The 27,409-nt window shown below is 46.8% G+C and overlaps 1 protein-coding gene across 5 annotated transcripts in view; it reads left to right on the top strand.

Moving 5' to 3' along the window:
* The window catches only part of KCNQ2 (potassium voltage-gated channel subfamily Q member 2), a 64,334-nt gene that overhangs the window by 24,790 nt on the left and 12,135 nt on the right, over positions 1-27,409 (top strand). For 3 of the 5 annotated variants that reach the window (XM_041399155.1, XM_041399153.1, XM_041399151.1), the window contains exons 4-11: positions 669-844; positions 1,713-1,838; positions 4,003-4,113; positions 4,987-5,082; positions 5,770-5,864; positions 9,211-9,240; positions 13,146-13,214; positions 15,041-15,070. In XM_041399155.1, the coding sequence (XP_041255089.1) occupies positions 669-844; positions 1,713-1,838; positions 4,003-4,113; positions 4,987-5,082; positions 5,770-5,864; positions 9,211-9,240; positions 13,146-13,214; positions 15,041-15,070 (733 nt within the window). Of the gene's footprint in view, positions 1-668; positions 845-1,712; positions 1,839-4,002; positions 4,114-4,986; positions 5,083-5,769; positions 5,865-9,210; positions 9,241-13,145; positions 13,215-15,040; positions 15,071-20,543; positions 20,598-27,409 lie in introns of all 5 variants that reach the window. The other 2 variants (XM_041399152.1, XM_041399154.1) reach the window with 2 other exon arrangements.

Below are 27,409 nucleotides of genomic sequence, written 5' to 3'. Positions count from 1 at the left end.
AGGGGCCTTTGGCAAGGATTTAATCCAATGTTAACACTGAATCAGATCAAAATCCATTTGCAGCATTTGACCCATTTTCTATGGGAATGATGAGCATGGAGAAGGAAACCAGGATGTTCCCACAAGGTGTGCAATGGCTGCTTTCATCCAGTTTCAGATTCGTGCTGTGTCCTTCCAGCAGGGGACACAAGTGTAGGGGACCCCAGTCATGCACAGCCCGAGGCAGCAGCACCACCATTCCCTTTGGTGTTGATGTGGCACTGAGGGATTCACATTCTCTGAACCTGAGAGAAGCAGTGAGAGAAGCAGAGAAGAGAATGATCAAAACAATTCTTATCTCATTTGCTGCTCCTGTGCTGTGCCAAAGTAGAATGCAATATGGAGACTGTTTACCCAAAGTGATGGTGTTTTTTTTCCTTGGCCTGTCGGGGCTAAGTGCATGTGCTGTTGGTCAGGAGACAGCCACGAGGTTTTGTTCAGTTGAGTGTTTGTGCAGTTTCAGTTTAGATGTAGTGGAATATACGATAGAATAATACAGTATAATAAAGTAATTAATTAGCCTTCTGATATCATGGAGTCCTCCTCATCATTCTTCCCTTCATCCAGGGGTTGGCTGTTTTCCGATCTGGCAGTGCTTCCTCACCTTTCCCTGCCCTGTGTTCCCACAGACATCATGGTGCTGATCGCATCCATCGCCGTGCTGGCAGCGGGGTCCCAGGGGAACGTCTTTGCCACCTCAGCACTCAGGAGTTTGAGGTTCCTGCAGATCCTGCGCATGATCCGCATGGACCGGCGCGGCGGCACCTGGAAGCTCCTGGGCTCTGTGGTTTACGCACACAGCAAGGTGAGCAGGGCCCAGGCAAGGACGTGGAGCTGCTCTTCGTGTTCTCCCCACCACGGACACTGCTTTGGTTCAGCTCTCCATCCCAAAGTTCTTCCAGGCCTGGGGAGATTGGAAGGACACCGTAGGTAGCACAGGGGAGCAGCACAGGCAGAAACACAAGGTCTGATGGAGTGCTCCACCGGTCAAGAAGGGAAGGGATAGAGAGATTCCAGTCATGGAACCAAGCCCTGGTGTGAAGGCATCAGTTCAGGAAGAGGTTGTTGTTAGTTTTTTGCTTCCTGATGCTGTATTTATGATTTTAACATTTCTCCTGCTTCTTTCACTTTCTTTTCCCCAGAGAAAGCCAGCTTCTCCAGCACTGTGTAAAAATCACAGGAAATTTGTGTGTCTCCTTTGTCCATCCTTGTACTAATCTAATCCAAAAAGAATCACTGCTGTGAATTCTGAATTAAAATTTGTGGGATAGTCCATCCAGACCCCAATTTCACAGCTCCTCTTTTAGTGGTTTGGACCTGCCCTAAGCAGAATCCCCAGAGATCTGGGGGTTCCTATTTCAGTTTCAACTCCACTTCCCTATGTGAACTGGGAAATTATCAGAGTTTATAAAGTCTCAGTTCCAGTTGTTGCAATAATGGAGCTCTTAACCCTCCCTTCTCCATTTGCTGTGTGTGTTTGGATGATTTAGTCTTCAGGCCTGGCAGAGCCATGGTCCCATCACAGAAAGTGCCATCACTGATCTCCAGCCAATGCCCCAAAACCTTACCAAGTGCAGGGCAAGTTCAGATCCAGCAGCAAGCAAGAAACTCAGTGTTTGGAGATGCACACTAGGACTGCAATTATTCTCTTCTTTCTTTTAATGATCTCACAGGAGCTGATTACTGCCTGGTATATTGGCTTCCTGTGCCTCATCCTGGCCTCTTTCCTGGTGTACTTGGCCGAGAAGGGAGAAAATGAGCACTTTGATACATACGCAGATGCACTCTGGTGGGGTCTGGTAAGTAATTTCCATAGAGCAGCTGCTGGTTATTAAAATAAAATGTCCATTAACCCTCCATCTTCTATCACTTACGTGAGGTATCGACTTAGAGAGTGCTTAGTTAACATTTTTATTAAATGGCCTCAGGCTGTTCCATTTAGCTCTTTTTCTTACATAAACCTCATAGAAATTGTTAAGGGATCACGTTTCTGTATTGGCTGGAGCTGAAGGGGAGCTGAGGACTGGTGTGTTCCCACTCGTGGGATTGAGCTCTGTCATGACAGAGGCAGGTCAGAGAGAGATCCCACACCACGGGATGCTTTGATCATTGTTTTGACAAGTATTGCTGCCCTTTAATTACTTAAATTGCACTTGTGCGAGGCGCTGTCGAATACCCTGGAATAAATTTCATAAAATTAATAAGGCCTAAGTAGCAGAAAGGCTCCAGTGGGCAAGCACTCGCTGTCACATTTCTGCTGAAAGGGCAGTACTTGTTGTTTGCTCTGTGTGTGTGTGTGTGCATGTGAATTATTGGATTACCCGATTAACAAAGAGGGAATTAATGACATTCTAATCTTCTTGCATTATTGTTCTTCTGCTGCATCACTAGTTTGGCCTTGATTACAAAGCATGTAATGAAAATCCCCGATCTGATCAAATCCCAATAACAGGCTTGGGGAGGAATCGGCTGATCAAGCAGCTCCTCCATTCCAACAAAGGGAAAGAGGCAGTAAATTGCTTTTCAAGCCCCTTAGTTACGACAGAAAAATAAAAACAAAGCCCAATTTGTCATAATGAGAAAATAAACAATGAAGGAAAAGTGACAGCCCAGATTAGAACTCAGTCTGGGGAGAACCATGGGCAGATTTATCCCTTCTGCTTCTGAGACTGTTTTGCCATTGAGAAGTTCAGGAAAAAAATTGAACTTCATTAAAATAAACAGTTTTTATCAGAGTCCAGCTCATGTATCCAATATGGGCAGATGTTGAGAGATGGGACAAACCAAATTTCAGGTTCAGAAGCTCATCCCTTGGTTTACCTTAGTGTATCCAATGCTTCTTGTTGTCTATAGAAATTACAAAAATATTGTAAACCAGCTTTGCAGTGATTATGCAGAGAGCCTTGCTCCGACTCTGCATTTCAGTAAGGATTAGCCACATTGATGCATTTTTTAACCACTTGTTCAAAATAGCATCTAATTGATAAGGCTTTTAGTGGGCCCAATTAAAAGGCACTTTGGGATCCTTCTTCCATTTGTGTAAAAGTGATTTTTTATTCTAAATGGAATGCATGTTTCCAGTGCCACATCGGCATGGTGTCGGTTCCCATCCCTGGGGCCAGCGCTATCCATGGAGGCTGTGTGACAGGGACAGCCTTTGAGATCAGAATTCCCAAAGATGTCTCTAATCAGACCATCCCTCTCTGCCTTGTCCTGCCAGTCCCAGGCTCTCCAAATCCTCTTGGAAGCCTTGAGGTTATAGCCAGCATTTCCCACTAGTGATATCCATGGACTGAAGTGGGAAAACGTGTCTTTTTCTGCTGTTTGAAATTCAAGGGACTCTGTCTCCAATAAATCTCTCATGTTCTTCCCCAAAATACAGACAGCAGCTTGCCAGTTCTCTCCTGGTGCACTGCAATAGCACAAAACCCATCTCTAAATGAGGTGGTGTGAAGGAGCCATAATTCATCCTCTCACCCTAACAGGCTGTTGTTAAATAAGGGAGTGGAGACCAGCTGATGGGCACTGCTGGGAAGGCTGGGAATAAACAGCAGCAGACCTTTGTACATGCCAATAGCTTTCCTGAGCTGCCGAGAGGCACTTTGGGGGAACGGAATCGGTTCGCTTCTCCTGCCGAAGGCACAGCCCCTCCTGGGGGAGGTTCCGAGCCACCGCCAGCCTCTGCACCAGATGGCAGCTCTCTCTGTGACAGCAAAAGGCACCAAAACGCTCCCAACTGGTGTGAAACTCAGCACGTGAGCAGGACAGGCGTCCGGGTGTCTCTGCATCTCGTGGAGCTGCCCATCCCTGCTGGTCCCCGAGCTGCACCGTGCCTCGCACAGCTCCGGGCGCGCCATGACCAGGCTCCTCGTGTGCCACTCGGCTGTTGTGGGAGTTTTGGCTGCCTTGTTTCAGTTTTGAGGCTGTCTGACCAAGGGCTGGGCACTGATCTCCTCCCTGCAGATCACTCTCACCACCATTGGCTACGGGGACAAGTATCCACAGACCTGGAACGGGCGGCTGCTGGCGGCGACCTTCACACTCATCGGCGTCTCCTTCTTCGCCCTTCCTGCTGTAAGTGGGTGCTGAGCCTTGTCCCCAGCCCCTGGAGCTGGTGGCACTCTAACAGCTGTGATGTGATACACTCAAGAGACCTCCTGACTCTAATGCTCTGTGGCTTTTGAGTCAGAAAATGAGGGAGAAAAATGGAAAGCCTGTTTGAATATCCACAACTTGGGAATCATGTGCATGAGCAAATGGGATGGGAACTCTAGATTTGGCTCTGCACAAATATTTATGGAAGCAATAAAAAGCATTTTTTTCCCCAGAAGGCTGTTCCTTGGGGTAATTAATGACTTTAAGATGACAGAGGGTAGGTTTAGATTGGATATTAGGAAAAAATACTTTCCTGTGAGAGTAGTGAGACCCTGGCACAGGTTGCCTAGAGAAGCTGTGACTGCCCCATCAAGGCCAGGCTGGATTGGGCTTGAAGCAACCTGATCTAGTGGAAGGTGTCTCTGTCCATGACAGGGGGTCAGAATGAGGTGAGCTTTAAGGTCCCTTCCAACCCAAACCAGTCTGTTATTCTGTGATTACACCATTTCAGCAAATTCCTCCTGTCCCTTTGGCAGTGCATTTAAATGTGTTGCAGATCGGGATTCCAGTGGGGGTAATCTGCTGAATGCCAGCACGCTGGGGTTCTTTTGTATTTTATCAGTTGGCTGGAGGTAGTTTGGGAAAATTTGCCATTCCAGTGAGTGCCAGCAAAGTCTGCTGCCCCTTGGAGAGTGTATGCCATGGCTACCAGAATGGAGGCTCCCTCCTTCTTCTATGTTTGAATCAAAAAATGAGCCAGGAAAAAACCTTTGGAGGGAAAGCTGGCCACAATTTTTAAGTGGAAGCTTAACTAAACCCCTGCTAGTGGCAAATTCTTGTTCTTTTCCCCAGGGCATCTTGGGTTCGGGATTTGCTCTGAAGGTTCAAGAGCAGCATCGACAAAAGCACTTTGAGAAGAGGCGAAACCCAGCAGCGGGCCTGATCCAGGTGAGGATCACATCCAGGGAGCCTTGTGGTGACACCATCCTGGTTTTAGGGGGCTTCACAGACTTAGAAGTTGGGGAGGAGACAAATGGGGCCATGTGTGTAAGGTGTGAGACAGCAGCTGGTGACTGGTTTTGTCTGGGAATAAATGCCAGCAAATCAGCTATGGGAAAACAGCATATGTGGTAGGGAATCTAGAGAGAAAAGGGATGGAATTCAGCAAGCAGCCAGCTCAGCAAGACAAATGCATTAGGACAGTCTGTTTTCACCCTTTTTTTCTCCCCAAAGAGAATATTTATCCTGATTTAAAGGTACAGTTGGGAGCATTTTCTTCATGAGAACAGATGTCCGTGCAGAAGGCTTGCCTAGTTGTGTGTCTTGGAGAATTGGAATTAGTCATTTTACATTCCCCTGCTCCTCTCTCTCCACATTTTTCACTTCTTAATGGGCAACAACACCCATCCTGACCTCAGCCTGGCAGTGAATGCCTGGGACCTGCAGCATTTTTAACTGGACACACATGGTCAGGAGTATGATGGCACCACCCCAAGTTTGCCACTTACCAAATCAAGAGGAAGGCAGAATGCTGGATCCATCCCATAGGACTGGGTGTTGGTTGAGGTTTATAAACCCAGGGGTGGTTCTGGCCATGCCTGGGTGCACAATCCCAGTGGGTTTTCTCCTGCACAGGCGGCTTGGAGATTTTATGCCACCAACCTGTCCCGGACAGACCTGCACTCCACCTGGCAGTACTACGAACGCACCGTCACTGTCCCCATGTACAGGTACCTCCTCCTCCAGCTTCTTCCTCCACTGCCTTCCTCGTGATGCCACTGTCTCCATAGTTTTTTTTGTTATCCAACTATATAATTTTGCTTATTTATTTATTTATTTTTTTTTTTTTGGTTGAAAAGTTGAGTTTGATTTCCTAAGGGCTGGTATATGCTTTTGCTTTTGGAAGTTTTTTTTTGCTTTGTATTTTTTCATTGTTTTTTCTTTTTGACTTGGTTTTAATTTCCTTGTTGCTTTGTGTTTTCTTTTTTTCTTCCCATGTCTTTGTGTGTGTACATGCTCTTCTTTTCACCTTTATTTCTCCACGCCTGCTGGTAGTTGCATTGTGTTGTGACAGTTGCCGTGCCCAGGTGTGAAGACTTCCCTCCAAGCTGCCCTGGATCATAGGTAAACACCACCCTCACCCTACCTGCAGCTCCTTGTGCCCTCTCAGGCTCTCCTTGCTGGTCCAACTGGTCTCTAATGGTCCTTCTGCCTTTCAGCAAACTTCTCTCCCACCCTTGACCAGCCTGGCCCTCTCCCAGGTGCATTTTCCCTGGGTCCTCCTTTCCTTTCTTTTCCTTTTTTATCTCTAAGAGGAGGAAAACTAACTCGGGATTCAGGGAGCGTTTTCCCATTTCTTGTATCTCATTTATCTGTCCCAGGGAATTGACACAAGCAGGGAATGACGTTGGAGCTGTGATGGATGAGGCTGCTGAGCACCAGAGTGTTTTAGCAGTACCCACCTGCCTTGCTCTACCTGCAGTAAAACCAGGCAGGTTTTTATGGTGAAACCACACAGGTTAGAGCAGCGCTGTGGAAATTCACAGCCTCCTGGGATTTGGAGCTTCATGGAGCTGGGGACAGAGTTCCCTGCCATGCCTCCCAGCCCTCCAGGACATGGGGAAGCACTGCATCCTTCATGTCCCCTTTGGGCCTGGTGGCTTCTTCAGAAGCTAAAATGCACAATGTTCTATTCATTTTCACCCCACACCTCCCTGTATCCTGGGCAGGGCCACGTGCCTCTTCCTGGTGTATTTTTAGAGCCTATCCGTGACTCTCTGTGTTTGTAGAATGGTTGGATATGTTTGTTAGATGTTCCTGTAGCTCTGTGGGGTTTTGTTGGGTGCGATGGGGCTCCCTGTGCCCCATCTCCCTGCTCCCATGCAGGGCTGTGGCCCAGCACTGGGCTGTGCCACTGCAGGAATAATCCCTTCCTGATTTCCCATATTACTGATGCCTTCTAGCCCTCAGGCAGACAGCCTGGATGTATTTCCTGGGGTAAGCTTTAGTGTAATTCACACACAGCAGCCAGCCTCTTAGCCCATCATAAAAACCTGTTGGAAGTCCCATTGTTGTGGTCAGTAGGTTCTCATTGGATTCATTCCCAGTGTGTGTCTGATTGGTTGCTTTTTCCCTAGAAATTTATGAACCAACTTGAAGATTTTATCTAAAAAACCCAAACAACAACAGCAACCCAACAGAACAGAGCAAAGCTGTTTTCCAATAGCATTAAACCCACCCATTGAAACCCTCCCTCCCAGTACCTGACCCTCTGGCTGTACCTTTGCAGCACTGCCTGGGATCAGCTACTGGAGAGGATGAGGATGGAGCTTGGCCCAAAATCCACTGCAAAATGCAGGCACTCAGGGCTTGTTTTCAGTGGACTTTGCCAGATTTTACTGCTCTTTGAAATACTGAACTTACCATGCAGCCAGACATGCAGTGACACCCTTTTGATTACCTGTTACACAACCCCCTTGTTAGAACCTGTATTTCCACAGAGCTAATATGCAGGAGGAAATCTGAGCTAAAAATCTCCAGAAAAGGCTAAATAGAAACTCTGGGGAGGAGAAAGAGGGAAAAAAATGTAGTTTGGAGAGCCTCTTATCTTGAGTAAAAAGCCAGGACAGATTTGTAGCAGGGTTGTAGCAGTTTTGCTGGCTGCTGCTGTGGGTTCTGCTCAGCCCCACACAGCAGTGTCACCCTGGGCTTCCTTAGAAATGGATTTCTCTGAACTCTCAGCTTTTCCCTTAAATCCCAGCTCTGTTTGTGCTCAGATCAAGTGAACATCACTTGGGTGAGCGAGCTGTGTGTGCACCCATGGATTCAGCCCTCAATGAAATTGTTTTACCAAAAACCAGTGAACTCCTTCTGGTTATATTTTGAACGCTGTCAAATAAATTAAGTGGATTTTTTTTTTTATTTAAGAAAAAAGGGAGTAACTGTATGTTCTGGCTGCAGCTTGCATCACTCACACTGACCATCTCTCCTTGCCTCCCCACTTCCCCAAGCCAGCTGCAGGCACTGGCAGCCCTGTGCTGCTGCTGCAGCCACAGCAGCACGTCAAGCCCAGCACCCTCTTAAGGCTGTGGCTGCTGACATGTGGCTGCAATGCACAGTGTGGTGTGGAAGTGGGCTAGAGGAACACAAAATCCCCTCTCTGGTGCCCGGGGATGATCTGCAGTCACCACTACCTCAGCATCCTTTCTGCTCAACACTGAGCTGCTCATTCCTCATAGCAGGAGCCTGTGCCTTTAGCTCATCTCTCTTCCCAAGGCATCTCTGGAAAGGCTTGGCTGCTTGATGTGAGAAAATTGTTACACATGCCTTGGAGGAGCTTATATGGCTCCAGAGCATCACTCCAATCACTGCAGTAGAGCTACTCTGATTTGTTTGGGGGAAAATATGGTGGCCTCTGAGAGAATCCCAGATTTCATCTTCAAATCCAAAATGTGGCAGAGCCAAATTCTGAAATATGCACAGGGCTTCTGTGTGCGCAGGTGTGGTTTGGGTTGTGATGCACGAGTTGGCTTGGTGCACCCAGACATCATAAATAACCTGTTCTGCGTCAGCCACTGGATTTATTGGGAAAAAAAATCTGCTCTTATTGTCACTCATGAGAGCAGGACCCTGCTCTGAACTGCTGTCCTGTATTGGCCTTCACTGAAAAAGCCAAACCCATGGGCACATCCTGCCCGTTCAGCAGCCCAGCCCAGGGTATCCCTGGCTGGTGGAGCCAAGGGCTGTGGACGTCCCATGGAAGGTCTCTGGGAGGCCCCCACACTTTCCCTGCCCCGTGGTGCCCATTTGCTCTCAGAGCAAGGTGCCAGCTGCCTGTCCCCGAGGGTGACACGGGCGTGCCATGGCTCCTGAGCCAGCCACAGCAGGAGCCAGCTCAGTCCATGCTCCTGTGCCCACCTGTGGGCCTGGCCACAGCATCTGCTCCCGGGGACACACTTCGTTCATATGCTAATTTTCTTTATTCTGTTTCTTTCCCCCTCTCCTCCACCCCAACTTCCCCCCCTGTTTTTCTTTCTCTTACCCCTTTGGTTTTCTTTGGTGAAAACACTTGAAAAGCACGCAAACGCAAACGTATGGTGCCTCCAGGTATGAAGTGCATGTGACTCTGAAAGTGTGTGTCATGTCACTCCTTGTTCTTCATTTGGGACTGTAACATGCAAAGCCTTGAATTTAAAAAAAAGCCCAAAAAAACCCAACAAAACAACACAAAAAAAAAGAGACAGAAACCTTTGAAGACGAGTTTTTTTTCCCTCATGAGTGAAAGCCCAAAGCAGACACGCCCTGCTGCTGCTACAGACTAAACCCTGCACCTCCATGTACATTTTAGCTATTGGTACACACGAGTGTTGGGAAACTGCCAAAAGGATGATGTCAGGAAGGAGGAGGGGAGCGTGCTTGATAAGCTTGCTTTGTTAAGGATGATTTCTTGATGGTCTTTCCAACCTTCCCTGATCCATGCAATGCTTAACAAGAAAACATCCCCATTCATCTTCCATTGCCCTCTGCCCTCAGTCCCATGTGTTCCCTCTCTCCAGCCCTCTTCTCCCATCCTTCATTGTGTCATTTATCTGGCTCTGAGCTGCAGGAGTTGTGCCCACCTGGCACTGAGTTTGCTGGTGTGGTGGCACCACAAGGCACATCAGTGGTAGCACAGAATAAACCTCCAGAGCAGCTGTGCCTGCTTTTGAGGGTAAAACCTGGAGAAGAGAAGGATCTGGGATGCTAAACTGATGTGATCATTCATTTCTTCGAGTAATCCAATCTGATTTTTTGGTGAAAGAAAGCTTCATCTCAGCAGGACTTTTCCATTTCAGTTTTTAGTTCCAAGACCCATCTAGAGCTAAGCAGTTATTAGCCACAGTTATTCAATTTGGGACTTAACCTTTTGGGATCAATCCAAATGCAAAGTCCTGGATATGGCTGTGTAAGATTTATGATAAATAATATTATCTCAGGTTCTGCAGAAAGGAGTAGATTTGCAAATCACAGGAGTATTTTATATGAGATGGGTATCTGAAGGTGTAGTCAAGTTAATATTTTAAGATGGGGAATAAACGACTTTCATTTCAAGACTGCAGGCCAAGCTCTGTTCTTAGAGCAGTTTAAATCCTCCCTAGATGTAGTAATGCCACTAGAGCTGATGTAATTTAGTGTCTGATTTCGAAACCCAGTTCCAGTTTTCACAGATGCAAGTTTTACAGCCTTAGTAAATCACACTTACTGCTCTGTGTGCTTAATTTATAGCAAATTGCATCAATGAACTGCAAGTAAAATATTAAGAATATATTTTCCTGTTGTGCTGAACAACAGCCTGTTTTGAGAATCAGACATTTTTCTACTACTGGGAGAGGAATAATAATGTGCCACTCCTGTTCCATTTGTTGTAATGAAGTATTTTATAAGCTTCACAAATGTTCTCAGTCATGAAAAATAGCTTCAGTTGGAGACATAAAGTCAAGGTTAGGGCAAAAATTGGCTGCTCATAGAAACTCCAGCACTGCATGGAGGCTCATTTAGGTTCCCATCCCATTCCAGCACCATTCTCCTTGTCACCGTCTCCTTAACTGTTCATCCTGGGACTGTTCCAAAAAATCATCATGGCGTCCGCGAGCGTGTCGTGGTGTGTCCGTGTAGCTCCCACCGTGTCGTGTGCTGCTGCCCTCCTCGTCTTGTGGGCTTCTGGTGGTGTCCTGGCCCGAGGCATGACCTCCCTCCTGTCCCTTAACGCTTGAACAGTTCTCTGTGCTCCCAGGAACAGCGGATCCTCCTTTCCCTGCGGATACGGGAGCCAGCACCTGGAGTTAGCGCGGCCTTTCTCTGTGCTGTACTGGGAGGGGTGGTGGAGGCAGCTGGGGGGACCTGCAGCAGCTCAGAAGTGTTGCTGTGGTGGGTGGCATGAGCTGTGTGTGTCCCGTGGTGTGCACATTCCTCAGCCAGCTCCCCCTTAACCGGAACGCGCTTCCCTTGCTAACCAGTGACACACGGACCAGGAGGAGAGAGAGAAAACATGAGGAGCCCCGGCCAGAGGTTCCTCCTGCACCTGGCATGGTGGCACCTGCGTCCCCTGTGCCCTGGGCAGCATGCTGTGCACCCAGCATTCCGCAGCAAAGCTCAGTTCTGAGCTGTGCACAGTTCTGCCTTTTTTCTGTTTTTTAAGGTTCTGGAGAAATGGTGTGGTGCAGTGGCTGCTCTTGCAGTGACAGGTTAGGCTGAGCACTTAGTTGAGATTAAATTGCAGGTCAAGTATATGTTTTCACTCATTTTTGATGATAGTTATTTCATTAAAATACTGTTTTTTTCCACCTCGTGTACCAGGCCCATGAACCAACCACAGAAACGGTGAATTTCTGTGTTTGTTTTGTCTGTACTTCCTCATGGAAGCATCTGTGGTGGCCCAAGAGGTGGCCACCTTCAGCACACTGCAGACCACGGGCTGAGGTAAAAGAAGTCATTCCTTTTGGAATCCTGAATCCTCCAATCTTTTGAGCTAATGAGCTCCTCAACTGAGACTTCCACCAGTGAGAGCCCGGGATTTGCAATCCCAGCTGGAGAAAATGGGGTGATTTTCCTGTGTTCTGCTGGGTATGGACCTCCCTGGGGAGTTAATTCACCAGAGAAGAGCTGTGCAGCCTTCATTACCTGCTGAGTACACCCTGTGCTGGATTTATGCACCACCTCTGCCAACCTGGAATGCATCTCCAAACCCAACTGAAGAGAGGTGACAGCCCAGCACTCATGCACAACTCCACTGCATCAAGGTCAGCTTCTTCCTGATGTCTGGAATGAAGAGGATCATTAATTCAGCAGATCAGGATGTGCTTTTCTCTGGATGGAAGCGACTGAGGAGCTGAGCCAAAATTTTTCAGGCCTATTTTTACTCTTTTCTCCATACTTAGAATTGGAAAATTTTCTGATTGCCTCAATCTTGTGAACACAAAATCTCTGCTGAACCACTGTGGTTTTGAGGATAAGTTTTGTGCCTGCAGAGAAGAAGCTTTTCCAGTTGAATTGGATTTTTTTTTAGTTAAAAGTGTGAAACTATTGGTCTCATCATGACTGAAAGAATGCAGGCATGAATATCTCCCCCTTTATTTTAATAGAAACCTCATTTCTTACAGTCTCCTCCTGACACCTCCATCCCATGTTTCTCTTGGTTGAAACCTGGCTGGGAATATCAATATTAAATATTTATAGCAATCCCTCCTCTCCCAGGGTCTCAGGGAAAAACCCAAAAATGGATATGGAGCTAATTCAATGGCTTTTAAGCATAAAAGCAGGATTGGCCACAGGATGTTTGTTCACTGGATTTTTAATTCTTACCAGGATTTCCATTGTCAGATTTTTTTTTTTTTTTTTTTTTTTTTTTTTTTTTTTTTAACTGAGAAGGGAAGGAAGCTCTATGTATTCTGGAAGGCAATGACCCAAGATTTTTGTCTCATTTTAGGGCAAAACCTGACATGGAGAGTAGGGAATTGGTTAAACTTGACCCTGTAGCACACTGCTCTTTCTCCTGGGATGCTCCCAGCCCCAGGTCCTTGTTTTCTCTGCTCCACAAGCTTCTCCTTCCCATGCCTTCCCACATTTCCAAGAGCAGCAGGGTTGAGTTTTCCTATTTCCCCCCAAAGCTGGAGTTTCTCTCCATTTAGCAATGCCAACCTGCCAGACTACAGCTCTGCAAAAACACCACCGGGCTGCCCAGGAACCCTGGCAGCTGCTTGGATTTGGGGAGATTCAAAATCCAGTGGTGCAGACAAGTTTCTCTCTCTCTCTCGCTGTCACTTTCTCTCTCTTACCCACTGCTCTGCCTTAGGACACTGTTGGAAGTAGCAGCCAAACCCCTCTCCATCCTTCCTGAGCTGTCCCCCCGTTGCAGTTGGTGGCACAAAGCTGGTTCTGGTTGAAAGGATGGGGCAGCAGGGGAAGTTGCCGAGACAGGAGGCTCTGGAATCAGCTCTGTCTGGATATTAATGCCTGTTGTTTTCTCCCTCTAGACTCATCCCTCCTCTGAACCAGCTGGAGCTCCTGAGGAACCTGAAGAGCAAGTCGGGACTGACATTCAGGTTAGCAGCAGAGTTAAGAGAGTTTGGAACGCACACACTTTGCAATATTTTTGGGTTTTTTTCCTTTTTTTTTCCTTTTTTCCTTCCTGCCTTTTGCATATGGACATCCTTGAAGAAGAAAGAGGTTTGACAGCTGGTCCCACATGGGTCACTCAGTGACCTCCTCCCTGCCCCTCTCCTGTGCTCTACATGAATTCCTTCAGCCTAACTTGGCTCTGGAGCAATGTCACGGTGCTTGACTGACAACTCAAAGCCATATTCTCAAAGGGGCTGATGGAGGTAGTGATCCCAGTCTTCCTCTGACCTTTCAGCTCCTCACCACTCTCAGAGGACACTCAGGCCCATGATGTGTTAATGCATTCTCTGTTCCCTCCAGTGACAGCAGGCAAGGTTGCAGCAGTGAGACATTTTTGCTAAATTGGCTGTGGAAAGTTTTACATTAATCCCCCAGAAGGGCAGGGGTCCTGCACCTTCACCCTCTGCTTGGGAGGGGTAATTCTTTAGGTTTTTGAGCCCTCAAGGCTGCCCTGTTGGTGAATGGGGAGTGTGCAGACCCTGGGAGGGATGGAGAGTGCCAGTGGGCATCGGGGTCAGCTGGGGGCTGTGGGATGGGGCCAGCCCTGGGCTGTGTTCCTCCACCCCTGGGTCAGCCTGAAAATTTTGAAAATTCTAAAATGTGAGTATTTGAGCTAGTGACTGAGGCTGGGCTTCCAAGCTTTTCTGGGCAAGAAGCAGAGGTGGGGGGAAGGAGATTTTTCTTAGTCTCTCCAGGCTGCTGCCTTTAGCTGAGGGAGAGGGATCAGGCTCTGTGCAGGTCTCAGTGGTCACTGCTGAGAAGCATCAGGGGCAGGGCTGCTGCAGCATCTCATTCAGAGGGCACCTGTGTTAGGGGAGGCAGAGCTGTATCTGCTGAGAAAATACTGTCTGCTCCCTCTCTAGGGGGCTGCAGGGGCAGGGCTGGTCTAGGGCCCCACTAAACACCATTCCCCAGTGTAGGAATTGTGAATCAGAGCAGCTTTTCCTCATTGCTGGAGGGACATACCACCAAAATGCCTGCTCAGTGAAGGGGAGGGGTGTTTTTCAGTGTGGCCTTAGCAGTGTCCTGGCTGCCCTTTTGTAGGCATTCAGCTCACTCTGTCCTCAATGATTTTTCAGGGCAATCCAGTTTTGGGTCATGATATGAAACTGCAAACACTGACTGTGGTGTCCCACTCCCTCCATGTCGCCTTTGCCAACTACTTTGGTAAAGTAGCTGCCAAAGACTCTGGAGGCATAAACCCCAGCTGAGGTGTCAGGATGCCAGGGAAGGGGGTCCGTGCTCCTTCCCACCCATGTCCAATCCCAGCACCTGCCGTGAATCCGTGCATTCAGAGATCTGATATGAGCTTTGTCCCCATGGCCAGGGAGGAAAAGCGAATGCACCGAGGTCATGGGAGCCATTCAAACCCTTCCCAATGTGCAAAACATGAGGGCAGTGCATTTCCAAAGGAAGGGGGCTGCTCTCTGAGCCCACGGAAGTCCTCCTGTGCTCACACAAATCACACAACCCTCAGGTGTCTCAGTGGTGCATAGGCACAAGGATGGGTTGGGATGAAATCTTCAACCCTGTGCGTTGTATGTGTCTTCTCTGAGGTTGTGTGAGTCTCCAGTGATCTTCTGTCCGGGCCAGAAACTCCAGGAATTAAGTGCTCCTTTCCCTTTCTTCTGTCCACAACTTCCACTTAGTTGTATTGTTGGTATTGTCGTTTCGTTATGTTTTAACAGTGAAGCAGCAACATCTTTTGCCACCTGACACCATGCTAATGTACTATTGCTTCTGTTTAAAGGAAAGAGCAGCAGCCCGAACCATCGCCAAGGTCTGTATCACTGCCAACACGCCATCCCCATGCATTCCCTGTAGATTTCTGTGTGTGTGCGTGTGTGTACCATGTCGTGGCACCATCGAGGGAAGCATTCCTAGGTACTACCGTGCTTTTCCTGTGCTGTGCAGTCCGATGTATCTACGTGTATGCTGGACCTTAAATCATATCTTCCCTCCAGTCTGCCTTGGGCTGGAGCAGGGCAGCGAGGCTGGGGGGTATGGAGAGTGGTGGCAGCACAGGCAGAGCTGGCAGACACTCACGGGGTGACAGCAGGGCTTTGGTTTACGCTTCTTTATTTTATTTTGGTGCTGGGGTTATAGCTGAGTAACTCTGTATAACGCAGGCTCAGTGCGTGCCCAGGGGCAGGCGAGGCTTTGCCTGTGTCTCTGTCACCCGTGCTGGGCAGAGGTGACGTGGGGAGCATGAAGCCATCGCCACGTCACCACTTTGGCAACTTCTCCTGAGCTCCTCTCGCTGCAGGGCACGGCCTGGACCTGCTGCTCCGTGGGACACAGGAGGGCTCTCTGGCACGGCACGAGGTGGCATGGCAGAGACACCTCGTGCCCTCCCCATTCCCTGGGGAGGAGGCACATTCCCTGCTCCATCTTCCCTCCACGCCTCGAGCCCACGGTGCAGAGCGTGCTCTGGATCGTGGCGAGCACCTTCCAAGGGCAGCCGTAAATCTCACTTGTGGTAGAGCTTTTCTCCGTTCACAACTCCCAGGGAAAGCAGCAGGGCGGGTGTTTGGGATACTTTTAGGACACTCTTCATCCACTTAGAAATATTTAATTCTGGGATTTTTTCGTCCTGTATTTTCCAGTTCTTTTAAAAAATAATTCTGGAACTGAATCTCTTTTTTTTCTCGGCTGATGAGACACAAACTGATGATCAGTGGAGATCATCTGCTCGGCTTTCTGATCTTCCATCTCATTCCTCAAAACACAGCTCATAGCCTAAATTTTGTAAACAATGAATACATTTTTCAGAAGTACAGCTAGAGCCTGGCATTCTGCAGATGTACCTCTCTGCCATGCCTCTTAGCTTATAAGAGGCCAGAAGCTAATTTTTCCTTGGCATAAAAGCCAACCAAAGATATCTGGGTAGATATACTGCTGACTAAAGGGTGGAAAATTTTATCTTTCCTTCCTTCCTTCTCCTTCTCCCCACCCCCCCTTTTTTTCCCTGTCACTCATTTGAGCTTTTCTTTGCAAGCAGAACCTTTTGTAGCACTCCATCTACTTTCCTGCCAAATAACCCAAATCTCCAAGATCATGTTTCAACTATCCAGATTTTTTTTTTTTTGTTTTTTTTGCTTAAGTGTAGCTCAAGTGAAGGCAGCCTCCATCCAGCATTATTAAAGCAGGGAGAATTACTTGGGAATGGCTCTCTGGGAGCAGACCAAGGCTGAAATCTTGGCCACCTGCCTGTGGCATCAGGAGGGTCAGAATTTAATCCCAGGGTCTGGCTGCTCTGCTGCCCTGCCTCAGCCAGTAATAAACTTTGGATGCATCAAAGGGTAAGCCCACATTTCTTACAGTGCAATGAGACAAAATCCCTGTTCAGCCCCATCTGCTCCATAGCCAAGGAAATTTGAGGTCTGACAGTCCCCTACAGGGTTACCCCAGCCAGCATCCCTGCAATCTAATCAGAATAAACAGTCTTATTTCTGAGTCACTAGCCTTATTTCTAATTTTTGAATTTTGGTCCTGTCTTGCAGGGTTCATATTTATTTACTTGACACCTGAAGTTGAGTACAATGTTTCTTCATAGAGGTTGCAGGTTTTTCCCTGATAATTTTCTACTTTCTCAACCTTATGTCACAGAAAGAAGTAAAAATAGTCCTTCCCTGTGCTTTTTCAGAGTGGTTTTTACTATTTATAGGTTCTTCATCAGAGTCATTTCCAAGTGCTGTTTCCTGCTCCTATGGTGCATCTGTCTCTTGTGACACCGATGGGTTTTGTTGCTAAACCCCAGCCCAAGGAGGGCTGAAGCTGAGGGTCTGCAGCTGCTGTGCAGAGCTTTAAGGTTTATTCCATATCCTTCACTTCTGCTGCCATGGCAGCACCAAAGCTCCTTCCTTCTGATTTGTTAGGGCAATACCAATACCTGTCCCCACTGTCCTTTTCCTTCCATCTGATGATGCCTCAGCCCTCAGGAAGGAGTTTTGCGTTCAAGGGGGCCCAAATTGCCTATTTTCCCCAATAAAATTTTCAGGGTGTTTTACATTCACATCCCAAATCTTCCACCCACTCGAATTTCCAGCAGCCTCTCGGTGATGCTCAGTGTGTCATCCTGCCCTTAGAAAAGAGAACTCATCCTGTTTCTCTGCCCACCTGACAGTTAATCACCCACTTGCTGGTGATGCTTCACTCTGGAAGCTCCTGGGAATGAATTGTCTCTCTTAGCAGATCCCAGCTCTACACTTCTACTGCTTCAGCTGGGAAAGGATTTTCCACTTTACATTTCCGTTGCTGTAAGGAAACATTCTTACACCTGGAGGTAGCTGGATCTTCCTCCTGTTCTAGTGATGTGTAGGGAGTGGCTGATTTCCTATATCCTTCTTTCCATAACCGATACACCCCAACCCCCCTGCAGCAAATGGAACAGAAAGAGCTTTTTCACTATTTTTCACCTCATAATATTTCAATTTAGAGAAGGCATGCTGGCATGGCATATGGGATTATGCTATGCAGGATAAACACTGTCTTGCAAGGGCAGGGAACATCCCAAGCATTCTGCCAGAGCACAGGGTGGCTCTTGGGGTCCTGCCCTCTGACCACAGTGCTGCTGATTTCTGCCCACACAGCGCTGGGAGAGCTGCTGCCCAGGCTGGGAGGGCATGAGGAGGTGACGGGGTCAGTGTGGCAGAGGCTCAGGGTCACCTGGACTTTCTCTTGGGTGGCTTTTGATTTAGTCTTGGCACAATGGGACAGCTGATCTGAGAGACAGGCTATGTCCTTTCTCTATGGTTTCTGCTTTGTTTTTCCACCACAAGCTTGTCTGCATCCCCATCCGAGTGCTGGGAACGCTCTGTGCTGTCTTGCTTGGGGGCCAGCAGCTCACCTCCGCCAGAGGTGGAGCCTAGGCTGTGATGAGCAGAAGAGATGCCAGCCTTTTCCTACATGCCATGTACCCCTTTCCCCTTTTTTATTTTCCTCCCTTTAAAAAAACAGATGCTTTCAGAGCCTCCTGTTGCCCATCACTTCGGGTGTTGTGTCCCTGCCCCAGCCAGGCACTGCCCCCTGCCCCTCCCCAGGCTGGCTGTGCTGCCAGGGCACCAGGACCCATCCCACCTCTGGGACAGCACTGCTGCCCTGCAGGGTCCAAACACAAATCCACTCTCCCTCATATCCCCAGGGAAGGGGGCCTGCTCTGTGCTAGGGTTTTTCTCACCCCTCCTGCTGCAGAAAGCCAGCAGATCAGAGTGGTAATGGGGGGTGATTACTCTTCTGTTAATCAGGCTGAAAATTAGCTGTGGCATCTCGTTTCTGTTTGTTTTGCTTTGATTGTAATGTCAAAAAGACAGACACATGGTTCACCAGGGCTATGGAGGCTTCTGTATGAAATGTGAGCTTCAGATGCTCTTTAACAGATGGTTTGAGAAACATCTGAAGGCATCCACGACCACATTTCTTCCTCTTGCATTTTCAAAAAATACAATTGGGTGAGAAGCTAAAAATTAATGAACCAAATGATCATAATAACACATTCATATCAGAGAAAAAGAAACAGAAGGATTCCAGGGAAGTGGGAAGCTAAAACTCAGATTACTTTGTCCAGCATGAGTTCAGTGCTGTAGGTGATGAGAGGAACCTCTTTGGAGGGTTGTTCTCAGCTGTGGTTTGTCCTTGGCCCCAGTGAGCTCAGCAGGACCTTGGCTGTACTGGGTGAATGCTGGGCTGGGTCCTTGTACCGTGTGTGTTTATCTGTGTGTATATCTCTCTCTCAGTGTGTGTATATGTCTGTCTGAGATACACACAACCCCAAGATCTCTCTTCAGGGGTGTGATTAAGGCTTCTGTACGCACTGGAGGATGCCTTTGGTTGACTCAGTGGGCCCCTGCTCATCCAGCCAAGGATGTCCAAGGTGTCCCAAACCTCTACTGCCCATGGAAACCAGGGTCAATCATGGTTGGGCCACATGAGCCTGGGCTGGTGTTTGGCCTTCTAACCAATTTAACTGGTGTCAGAGACTCATGCTGGGACTGACAGTAATCTGGAAATAATCGGTTGCCTTTAGGGGAGCGGATTATTTGCACGGAACGAACTGCATCTTTCTGGAGGGACTGCAGAGGAGACTGAGAGGAGAGAAACCCATGTGTCTCCCTGAGGCTCTGCATGCTCAATATCCCATTCCCACGCCAGCTCCAGGACAGCCCTGGTAGCACCACCGGCCCCTGGGGCTACCTGGGGATGCAGGATCCCTTTGTGGACGCCTGAGGAGTCCCCAGGATGCCAAGGGTGGTGTCAGCTGAGCTTTCATGGGATCCTTTGCCCGTGAGCTCCTCTGATGACCCAACTCAAGTGTAAAACAAGACTGGATTTGATGCCCTTCAGCCTTTCCAGTCTGCCCCTGAATTCGGCAAGAGCTGCCTGCTGGTGGTTGGTGGCCTGGTGGGGTGATGGGGCCACGTCATTCCCCTTCCACAGGTAGAGGGCTGCTCCATGGCGTGGAGGACCCTGGTGCTGGTGGGGATCTCCTGGCAGGGCAGTGCCTGAGCAGCCATTTGGGATGGAGCTGTGGTGGTGCCTCCTCAAAGTCAGCAACTCCCCAGAAGTGGTAGGGCCTGTCTGAAAATCATTACAAAATCCAGATATGTGAACACAAGTGTTCAACTCCCTTCCCATAAGGGACTGCACCACACCCTGTTTTTTATCGATTTTTTGTTTTTTTTCAATGCCAGGCTTAATAGAATGGTATTTTCCATATCAAATAATTGACAGATTAACTAGCTCTCTTTCTGAGTGGGGTTTTTTTTTTGTTTGGTTTTTTTTTTTTTTGTTTTTTTTTGGTTTTTTTTGGGAAAAGAAAAAAATAAGAAATTTGAGCTTTTTTGGATATTATTTGACAAAATAAGTTAAAGTTTTTGCCTTCCATGGTTTACACAATTTGAAAAAACTTACGTTTTTTTAATATATTCAGAGGAAGAACAGTGTATATTTTTGTTTCCAATACAGATGAAAAATCTTCCTACAGTTAATTGTAGATAAACTGACACCACCAACTCAATGAGCAGGATGCCTCTTGTCTAATAATTAAATTTACTGATCACAGTGAAACAGATTTCAGAAACCCTCATAATTTTTGATTTACTTTTTTTTTTACCTCACTGAACACTCAAACAGAACAATCCTGTCATGAACCCGGCCCTCAAAACACCTGTCTTTTAAACCCAGAGTCCATAATCAAAAGTTTCCTGTCTGGCATTTGCTTCCAGGTCTAATTTTTACTCTCCCCTCATTTCCAGTAAAAGCAAACCGTGCAGAGAGTCACTATGCGGATGCTGCTCAGGAAACTCTAGGTACCACGGGAAATGCGTCGCACGAAACTAATCAAAAGCTGCACGGCTCATTCTCCCTCTACCCTGCTACCACCCGTTCTGATCACTTCTCTGCTTAATAGAGGTACTAGATGAGTAAAAAAAAGGTGGGAGAGCCTCCCTGCTGCCCGCCCCAAAATTAGAGCCTTCCCTGGCTGCCAGTTGTGCAGAGCACACGAAGCAAAGGGATGAGGATGGGGAATTTGGGCTGGGCTAGCCAAGCCAGTGTCTGCTCAGCAAGGGAGGAGGCCAGGAAATGAAGTTAAACAAATAATGGAAAATTAAAAAAAAACAAAAAACCCAAAACAACAAAACGAAAAATTTTAATTTTTTTTTTTTTTAAAAAGATTCCTTCCTCCCTATTGCTCCCTATCCGTCCTCAAGGTCCAGGGAATCCTTGCAAATTGACTTGTGCTGTACAGCAATGTCCACTTAGTAGCATGAGAAATACCAGCTTCCTGCCTCTGCTCAGTCACCATTCCTTTGGCTCTCTGACCATGACAAATTGACCTTTCCTAGCCTGGTGGCCTTTGGAAGCCACAGCTTGCCTATCTAGCACCTCTACTACGCAGCTAGAGAAGGACTAATCTCAGCCTGTCCCGCCAGACGTAGGGGACAGGGCTCCCCTGAGCGTTGACATTGGCCTTGTGAATGGTTCTGTTTCTAGACCCCGAGGGGGACAGACAGCTTTAGCTCAGGGCTTTGTACGAGCAGGGTTTGCATCTTTTTCATCCAGCTGACAACTGCTAGGTGTTTTCAGGGACTTCCCAACCAGCATCCCTTAGCGCACCCATGGCCATTTACACAGACACATAGATCTTATCTTATGCATAAATACTTCCACACCTGCACTAGAAGAGTCTCTGCCCCCACCCCTGCTCCTCAGCAGCAAACATGCACCTTCTTGATCTCCCACTGCCCAGAGTTTGCATGCTGTGAATGCTGGCAGGGGACCCCCCAGCTCCTCGCCCCGCAGCCAGGCAGGTGGACAGCCCAGGAGTGCAGGGCACTGAGTGATGCCGCATGTTTGTGAACTCGGATTTTTGCATGCTCTTTTTTGGAGTCCGTTTTAATTCTCAAAATCACCAGTCTCTGTATCCCTCAGAAAGCCAACAAACTACAGCTCTGAAAGTATAAAACCGCAGCTCTAACAGTATATGTATCTCTGACTTTCTTCATTAATTGTTTCAACCTGTATCTTTTCTTTTCTTGCTATTTTTGCTGGCTCTTTCTATTCTCTGTCAGTCTAGAGGGTAGGACTCATGGCTGAGGTTTGCGTGTACCAGGTGCTCAGAAGTAGAGTGGTAAATCCCATCTCTGAATGGGTAACAAAGATGAATGGGGCATGATCTAGGGTTCATAAAAAGTAGTTTCTCCATGGTAGGAAATACTTTACATCTGGATAAATAGCCTGAACCTCTGAGTCATCCTCCTGTTACGTATTTGGTGGTGCTATGGCCTTCCTTGAAGGTTAGCCTTGAAAAGTGTGCGTAAATATTGGGTGATCATCAGTTGCACAGGCAGCATTTCAAGACAAATGGCAAAGATTTGGTCAACAGTCTAGCTGGAAAAAATGATCCTGACTTCTGTGGTGTTTCCATTTGCCAGGTGAGGTTGTTTTATATGTGGAGGTGTAGTGTGAGCAAGGACTTCTCCACAGAGAAAGCCTCCTCTTAGTTGCTTAACACTGAGGTTGTTTTTGGCAGAGATGAAAATGAGCAGTGCTGTTCGTAATCTGTCCTCTCATCTGTTCATGTCTAGTTCTGTTTTCTGGAAAATCAGCCACTCTGATCTCAATGTCTTCCTTGCATGTCTTCCTAGGCATGAATTTTTAATTGCTAGAGCCAGTGTAATTTTTTCTGTTTTCTACTGAATTCCTTCCCACTGTGGTCCTCATTTCATCTCCCCGTCTTGAGTTCTGCAAGGGAAAGGGAGGATGAAACAAAGTGTTACCTCAATATCTTCTTAATCTGTTGGAGAGTCTGAAAAGGAGGATGACAGACTGTGGTTCTTCCAGGCAAAAAGGAGCCTTGAACTTTGGAGTACTTACAAGAGCATCTTTGTTGCCTGCATCCATCCTGAATGTCATACACCCTGTGATTTAGTGGAACTGTGGGTTAATTGTTAAGGGATGCAAAAATAATTCAGATGTCTTGTTTCTCTGGACCCTTGGGTGTCTGCCACCAATCCCCACTGCACAAATTCATGGGGCAGATGCCAGCACTTTGATGCAGCTCAGGCTGAGTGCTAAAAGCCTTCATCTAGGATGCACATAACGAAATAACAGCACATGATGAGGCAATCATGGAAAACTCAATGTAGGTAAATTAATAGGAAACTCCTTAGAAGCTGTGGTTTCTTAATGTACTAAACCAATGATCTTTAGTCAATAAATGCAATAACACATTCATTTTTAGACAGTAATGTAACTACACCAAGCCAGATTATCAGCTCTATCATATTCTGCTTTGTAAGAGACTTTCCCGGCACACTCAGAGACGAGGGCACCTCACAGTGGGAAGAGCACCCACAGCAGTGAAGGAGAGGTGTTTGCAGAGCCCTTGACTGGCCTGTGGCTCTGCGTGGAGCAGGTTCCTTAAAGGCTGGTTTGGGAATGATCAGCCAGCTCGGAGGTGCAGCCTGGCTGCTTTGCTTTGCTCCCGAAATGCAGAACAGCCGAGCTGGCAAACAGCAAACGGCTGGGAGAGGATGCAGGATGTGGCTGATGTGGTGTCTGACAGCGCTCAGCATCAGTCTGGGAGAAGAGGGCTGGGAATTAGGAAGAGCTGGGTGATCATAGCAGAATGCTGCAGGACAGCAAAGCTTACAGATGTGAGTCTGGCTCCACTGTCCACTCATCCAAGGCCCTGTGCTTTTCTGTGCTTGTGGGGTGGCTGCAGGGATGGTGCAACTCCAGAATTCACAATCACAGTATCAGTGGCTCCCATCCAAGTCTAGCACCGTGGCTGTGGATGAGGAAAAGAAGAGGGATTACTCACCGTGACAGGATCACTGGCTGATGTTTTGTTCCCCTTATGCCCAGGTTTCTCTGCTTCTAGAAACTGCGTTCTCTAGACTGAATTCACCTTTCAGCAATGTTTCTTTCTGGAATCACTGGAGGCCAACCAGGCTTGATCCAGGCCCTCTCTTGGTTTTTGTTTTAGTCGTGGTAAATTTTGCATACACAGTTTTATTTTCCTTTCCTTCATGTCTCCAGTAATTGTTGTCTGCCTCTTACTCACAGCAGCAAGCAGACTGGAGCCTTGTGATAATCACAAAGGCCATCATTCATTCCTGGCACTCCTGCCTGGTTTTAATGAGTTGTTCTCATATGCCACAAGCTCAGCACAAACTCTTGATTTAAAAAAAGCCCCTCATTTACCAACAGGAGACAGCCTTTTTTCTCCTGGCCACAGCTTCTCAGAAGGATGAGCACTGATACCGGTTGAGTTTGGATGCAGAGATGGATCTGGGTCTGTGCTAGTCAGACTCATTCTGGCTAGCTGAGAAGAAAATGAAGTAATGGCTCAAGCATGGTTTAAAATCAATGACAAGACCTTACAACTGATACTTTCTATTGATCTAAAATTACTGCTAATGTAATGAGTCCACATTTTTTTAAAGTGCTGATTTAATACTATAGAGAACTGGAATAAACCCCAAACCAGAGCATTTCAAACAGGAGCTTAAACCCCTGGCATCCTAAGGAGGCTGATGGCAGCTCATTTTGAAGGTCAGTACTTGTGCCTTTCTCTGCTGAGTGCTGGGCAGTTGGACTTAACCAAAATGCAAAGCCCACTAAAGCAGTGAATGTCATCCAGTTTCTCCAGCATGGACTCTCATTTTTTGACTGGCAACAGAGAAAAGTCAGCTCAGTTTCTATCCTTAGTTAAATTCAAGTAAAAACCTGAATATTTATAAACCTTTCCCACAGTCAGCCTGGAAAGGCAATTTTTTGCTATCAAATCTGTTTTCATAGGTGCTGTTTGGAGTGGACTTAGAATTAAATCACAACCTGATTTAAGCCTGTGATTTAAACCTGATAGGCTGTTGTGGCTTCCCCTAATCTGTGCCTCTGGTTGCAAAGCCACAGTTCCCTTTCCCTTCCCTCCCCTGGCACGAGCAGAGCTCCTGCCCCGTGCTCACGCCGCTGTCACGACTGTGAGCGTCCATCTGTCCCTGCTGTCCTCACCTTCGTGTCACCAACACCTCCCACTCAACTGAGGCTCATTACCATCCTGGAGTGACATCCCAACACCACCTCTCTGAGGCACTCTACATTCCCCTGCATGACTTTCTGGTTGAGTGAGAACATGATCTTGGATTAGCTGACAACATATATCCCTATGTATGTCTGTATTTCTTTGGGATTTTTTCCCTGCCAGCTCCTGCAGACCCCAACAGCATCCTCCTCTGCAGGGATTGTACTTGCATGTGATTCCAGGTGTCGTTTCCAATGAGGGAATTGCATGGCAGAAGGAAAAATTCTATAAGTTGTTCATGATGTCTCATGTCGTCTATGTTAAAACCAAGAAGTTACATCAAGTGCTGGGTTTTTTTCCCTTAGTGAGTACTTGGGAACAAAACCCACCCGAATCTGAATCTTAATTGTTCATCAGATTTCTATGAGATTTTTTTAATGTGCTCCTCCTCATGCTCTCAGGATCAAAGCTCTTTGCTTGTATCCCTCACCAAGTTCAACCCTTTCTTTTTTGCTTTTTGTGATTCCTGCAAACATTTGTAGCACATTTGTTGTGGGAATGGAAAAGAGGCTCCAACTAAAAGGTGCTGCCATACTCAGTGAAAGGCAACTGGTTTTATGCTGGGATTGGTGATGGGAGAAACTCAGCAGAGGATAGGGCACAAAGGGATCACTTTCAATTCTGAATATTGCTGTGTTGTTAAAGCATTTTGATAAAACTTACTTTTTAAAAAGGTAATTCAAAGTAATACTACTACTGAAACACAGTAGATTCAAGAAATATTATTCTTTAAAATCATCAAAAATAAAGAAAGAAGATCCAGTTGGCCTATTTAGAATCAAATGATGAAATTTCAATCTGGTTTCTAATCCAAGAAACTCAGAGTGAGAATTTCCTTTAAACCTTTGGCACATTATGTACGATGGTTTTGGTAGCATTAGTAATGAAGACTTACATCCAGAAAGGTGTTTAGGCATGTGCTTATTCCCAGAATCCTGGGTGGATTTGTACCTCTGACCTGGATTTCAGCTCTGCTGATACCATGGCTTTCAGACAGACCCTGCAGATGGGCACCACACTGGAAATTCAATCCCCAGCACTTACCTGAATTAAAATTCATCTTTAACTGGTATAATTCTGCCTTTTTAATTTGGTCATGAGCAAATTTTATTTTCTTTCCAACCCATCTTTCAATGTGAAATTGCTGCTGAGCTTATGGCCGCAGCCAGCCCTTCCCTGCAGCCCAGGGGATGCCCTCCCCACAAAACTCTGCAAAATGCTGCCTAAGCACCTTTCTCTCCCTGTAAACGTTTGTTGTCTCGCAATGTAAAGTGACTTCGTAAAAATAGCACCTTCTTACTCAACAAATCTGCTTCCTGAGTGTCCTCGAGTCACATCTTCTTCCTTGGCTGGCCGGAGCTGGTGTCTGCTCCTGTCAGCAGGGAACAGCCGGCAGCTGGGAAAAGGGAGCAGCGCTTTGCTTTGCTTCAAAACCAGCAGCCAAGTTCTCGCTGAGGAACCTCGTGCCAGTTTTGAAAGCAAAGAAGGGCCGTGGGGCTCTGACTTTTAAGTTGGTGCTGCTGAAAGACATACAAAAAAAAAAAAAAAAAAAGAAAAAGCAGGTCTTTGGTTGGTGATGTGGAAATTAAAATTTCTGAAATGTTCTTCCCGCAAATTGCGGCAGAGAGTTGGCAGCAGAATGATAAGTGGCTGCTGCAATGGTACAGAATGCTGGGAATTCAATCCCTGTCTTCACTCAGTTTTGATATACCTATATATAAAATATTGGCTATTTGTGCAACTATCTTGCATTGGTTGTCCAAGCTCTAATCAGTGGAGTTGAATCATTGATTGCTATTAAGAAAATACGAAATTATCCAAAAGTATTTGCAGTCTGCTTTCCTCAGTGCTGTCTCTATAAGGTTTGTGGTTTCATAAAGATTCACAAAAACTCTTTGTTTTTAAATTTTCACATGAAAATTCAAGATCTTCATTTGGGTGAAAGTCTTTAAATGCAAATTTCAGAATTTGGAAATTAATTAGAGGTGGGTGGTCACAATTTCCCAGTGAGGTCTCTGTTTCTGGAGAGACCTTCTTTTCCAACCATAACTGCAAGGATTCTAGTAGTAAAAAAGGCACGAAAGTGTCATATTCTGGAGTTTTAAAATTTTGCTTTCCATGTTTATGACAGCCATAGCAGACCTCGAGGGAGATGGCAGATAGCTTTTAGATGGGATTTTTATAGGATACAAAGGAGTTGCAGTGTTTGTATTTATGTGTTTCAATATGTAACTGGATAAAGAGGAATTCTTTGGAATATATAAAGGGGGCAGATCATGTTTTAAGAGGGAGGAAATACAGGAGCTGAAGAAAAGGAAAGGACAGATCTGAGCACCGGAAGTATTTGCACAAAAGTTTTAAGATGGTGGTTTGGGGTTTTTTTAATTGGTATTTTCTTTTTAGCCATAGTGTTTTGGAAGGCAGTTGTGAAAGAAAAGCTTCCTAACTCGTGATCGGAGCCGATCAGTGATTTAAGGAATCATAACCTCATTGTTAATGTCATTCTGTCCCGCCAGCCCTGGCATCCCATGA

The sequence above is a fragment of the Onychostruthus taczanowskii genome, unplaced genomic scaffold, assembly GCF_017590055.1.
Source record: "Onychostruthus taczanowskii isolate IOZ18803 unplaced genomic scaffold, ASM1759005v1 scaffold157, whole genome shotgun sequence".
Classification (NCBI taxonomy): Eukaryota; Metazoa; Chordata; class Aves; order Passeriformes; family Passeridae; genus Onychostruthus; species Onychostruthus taczanowskii.
This window is presented reverse-complemented; position numbering and strand designations above follow the sequence as displayed.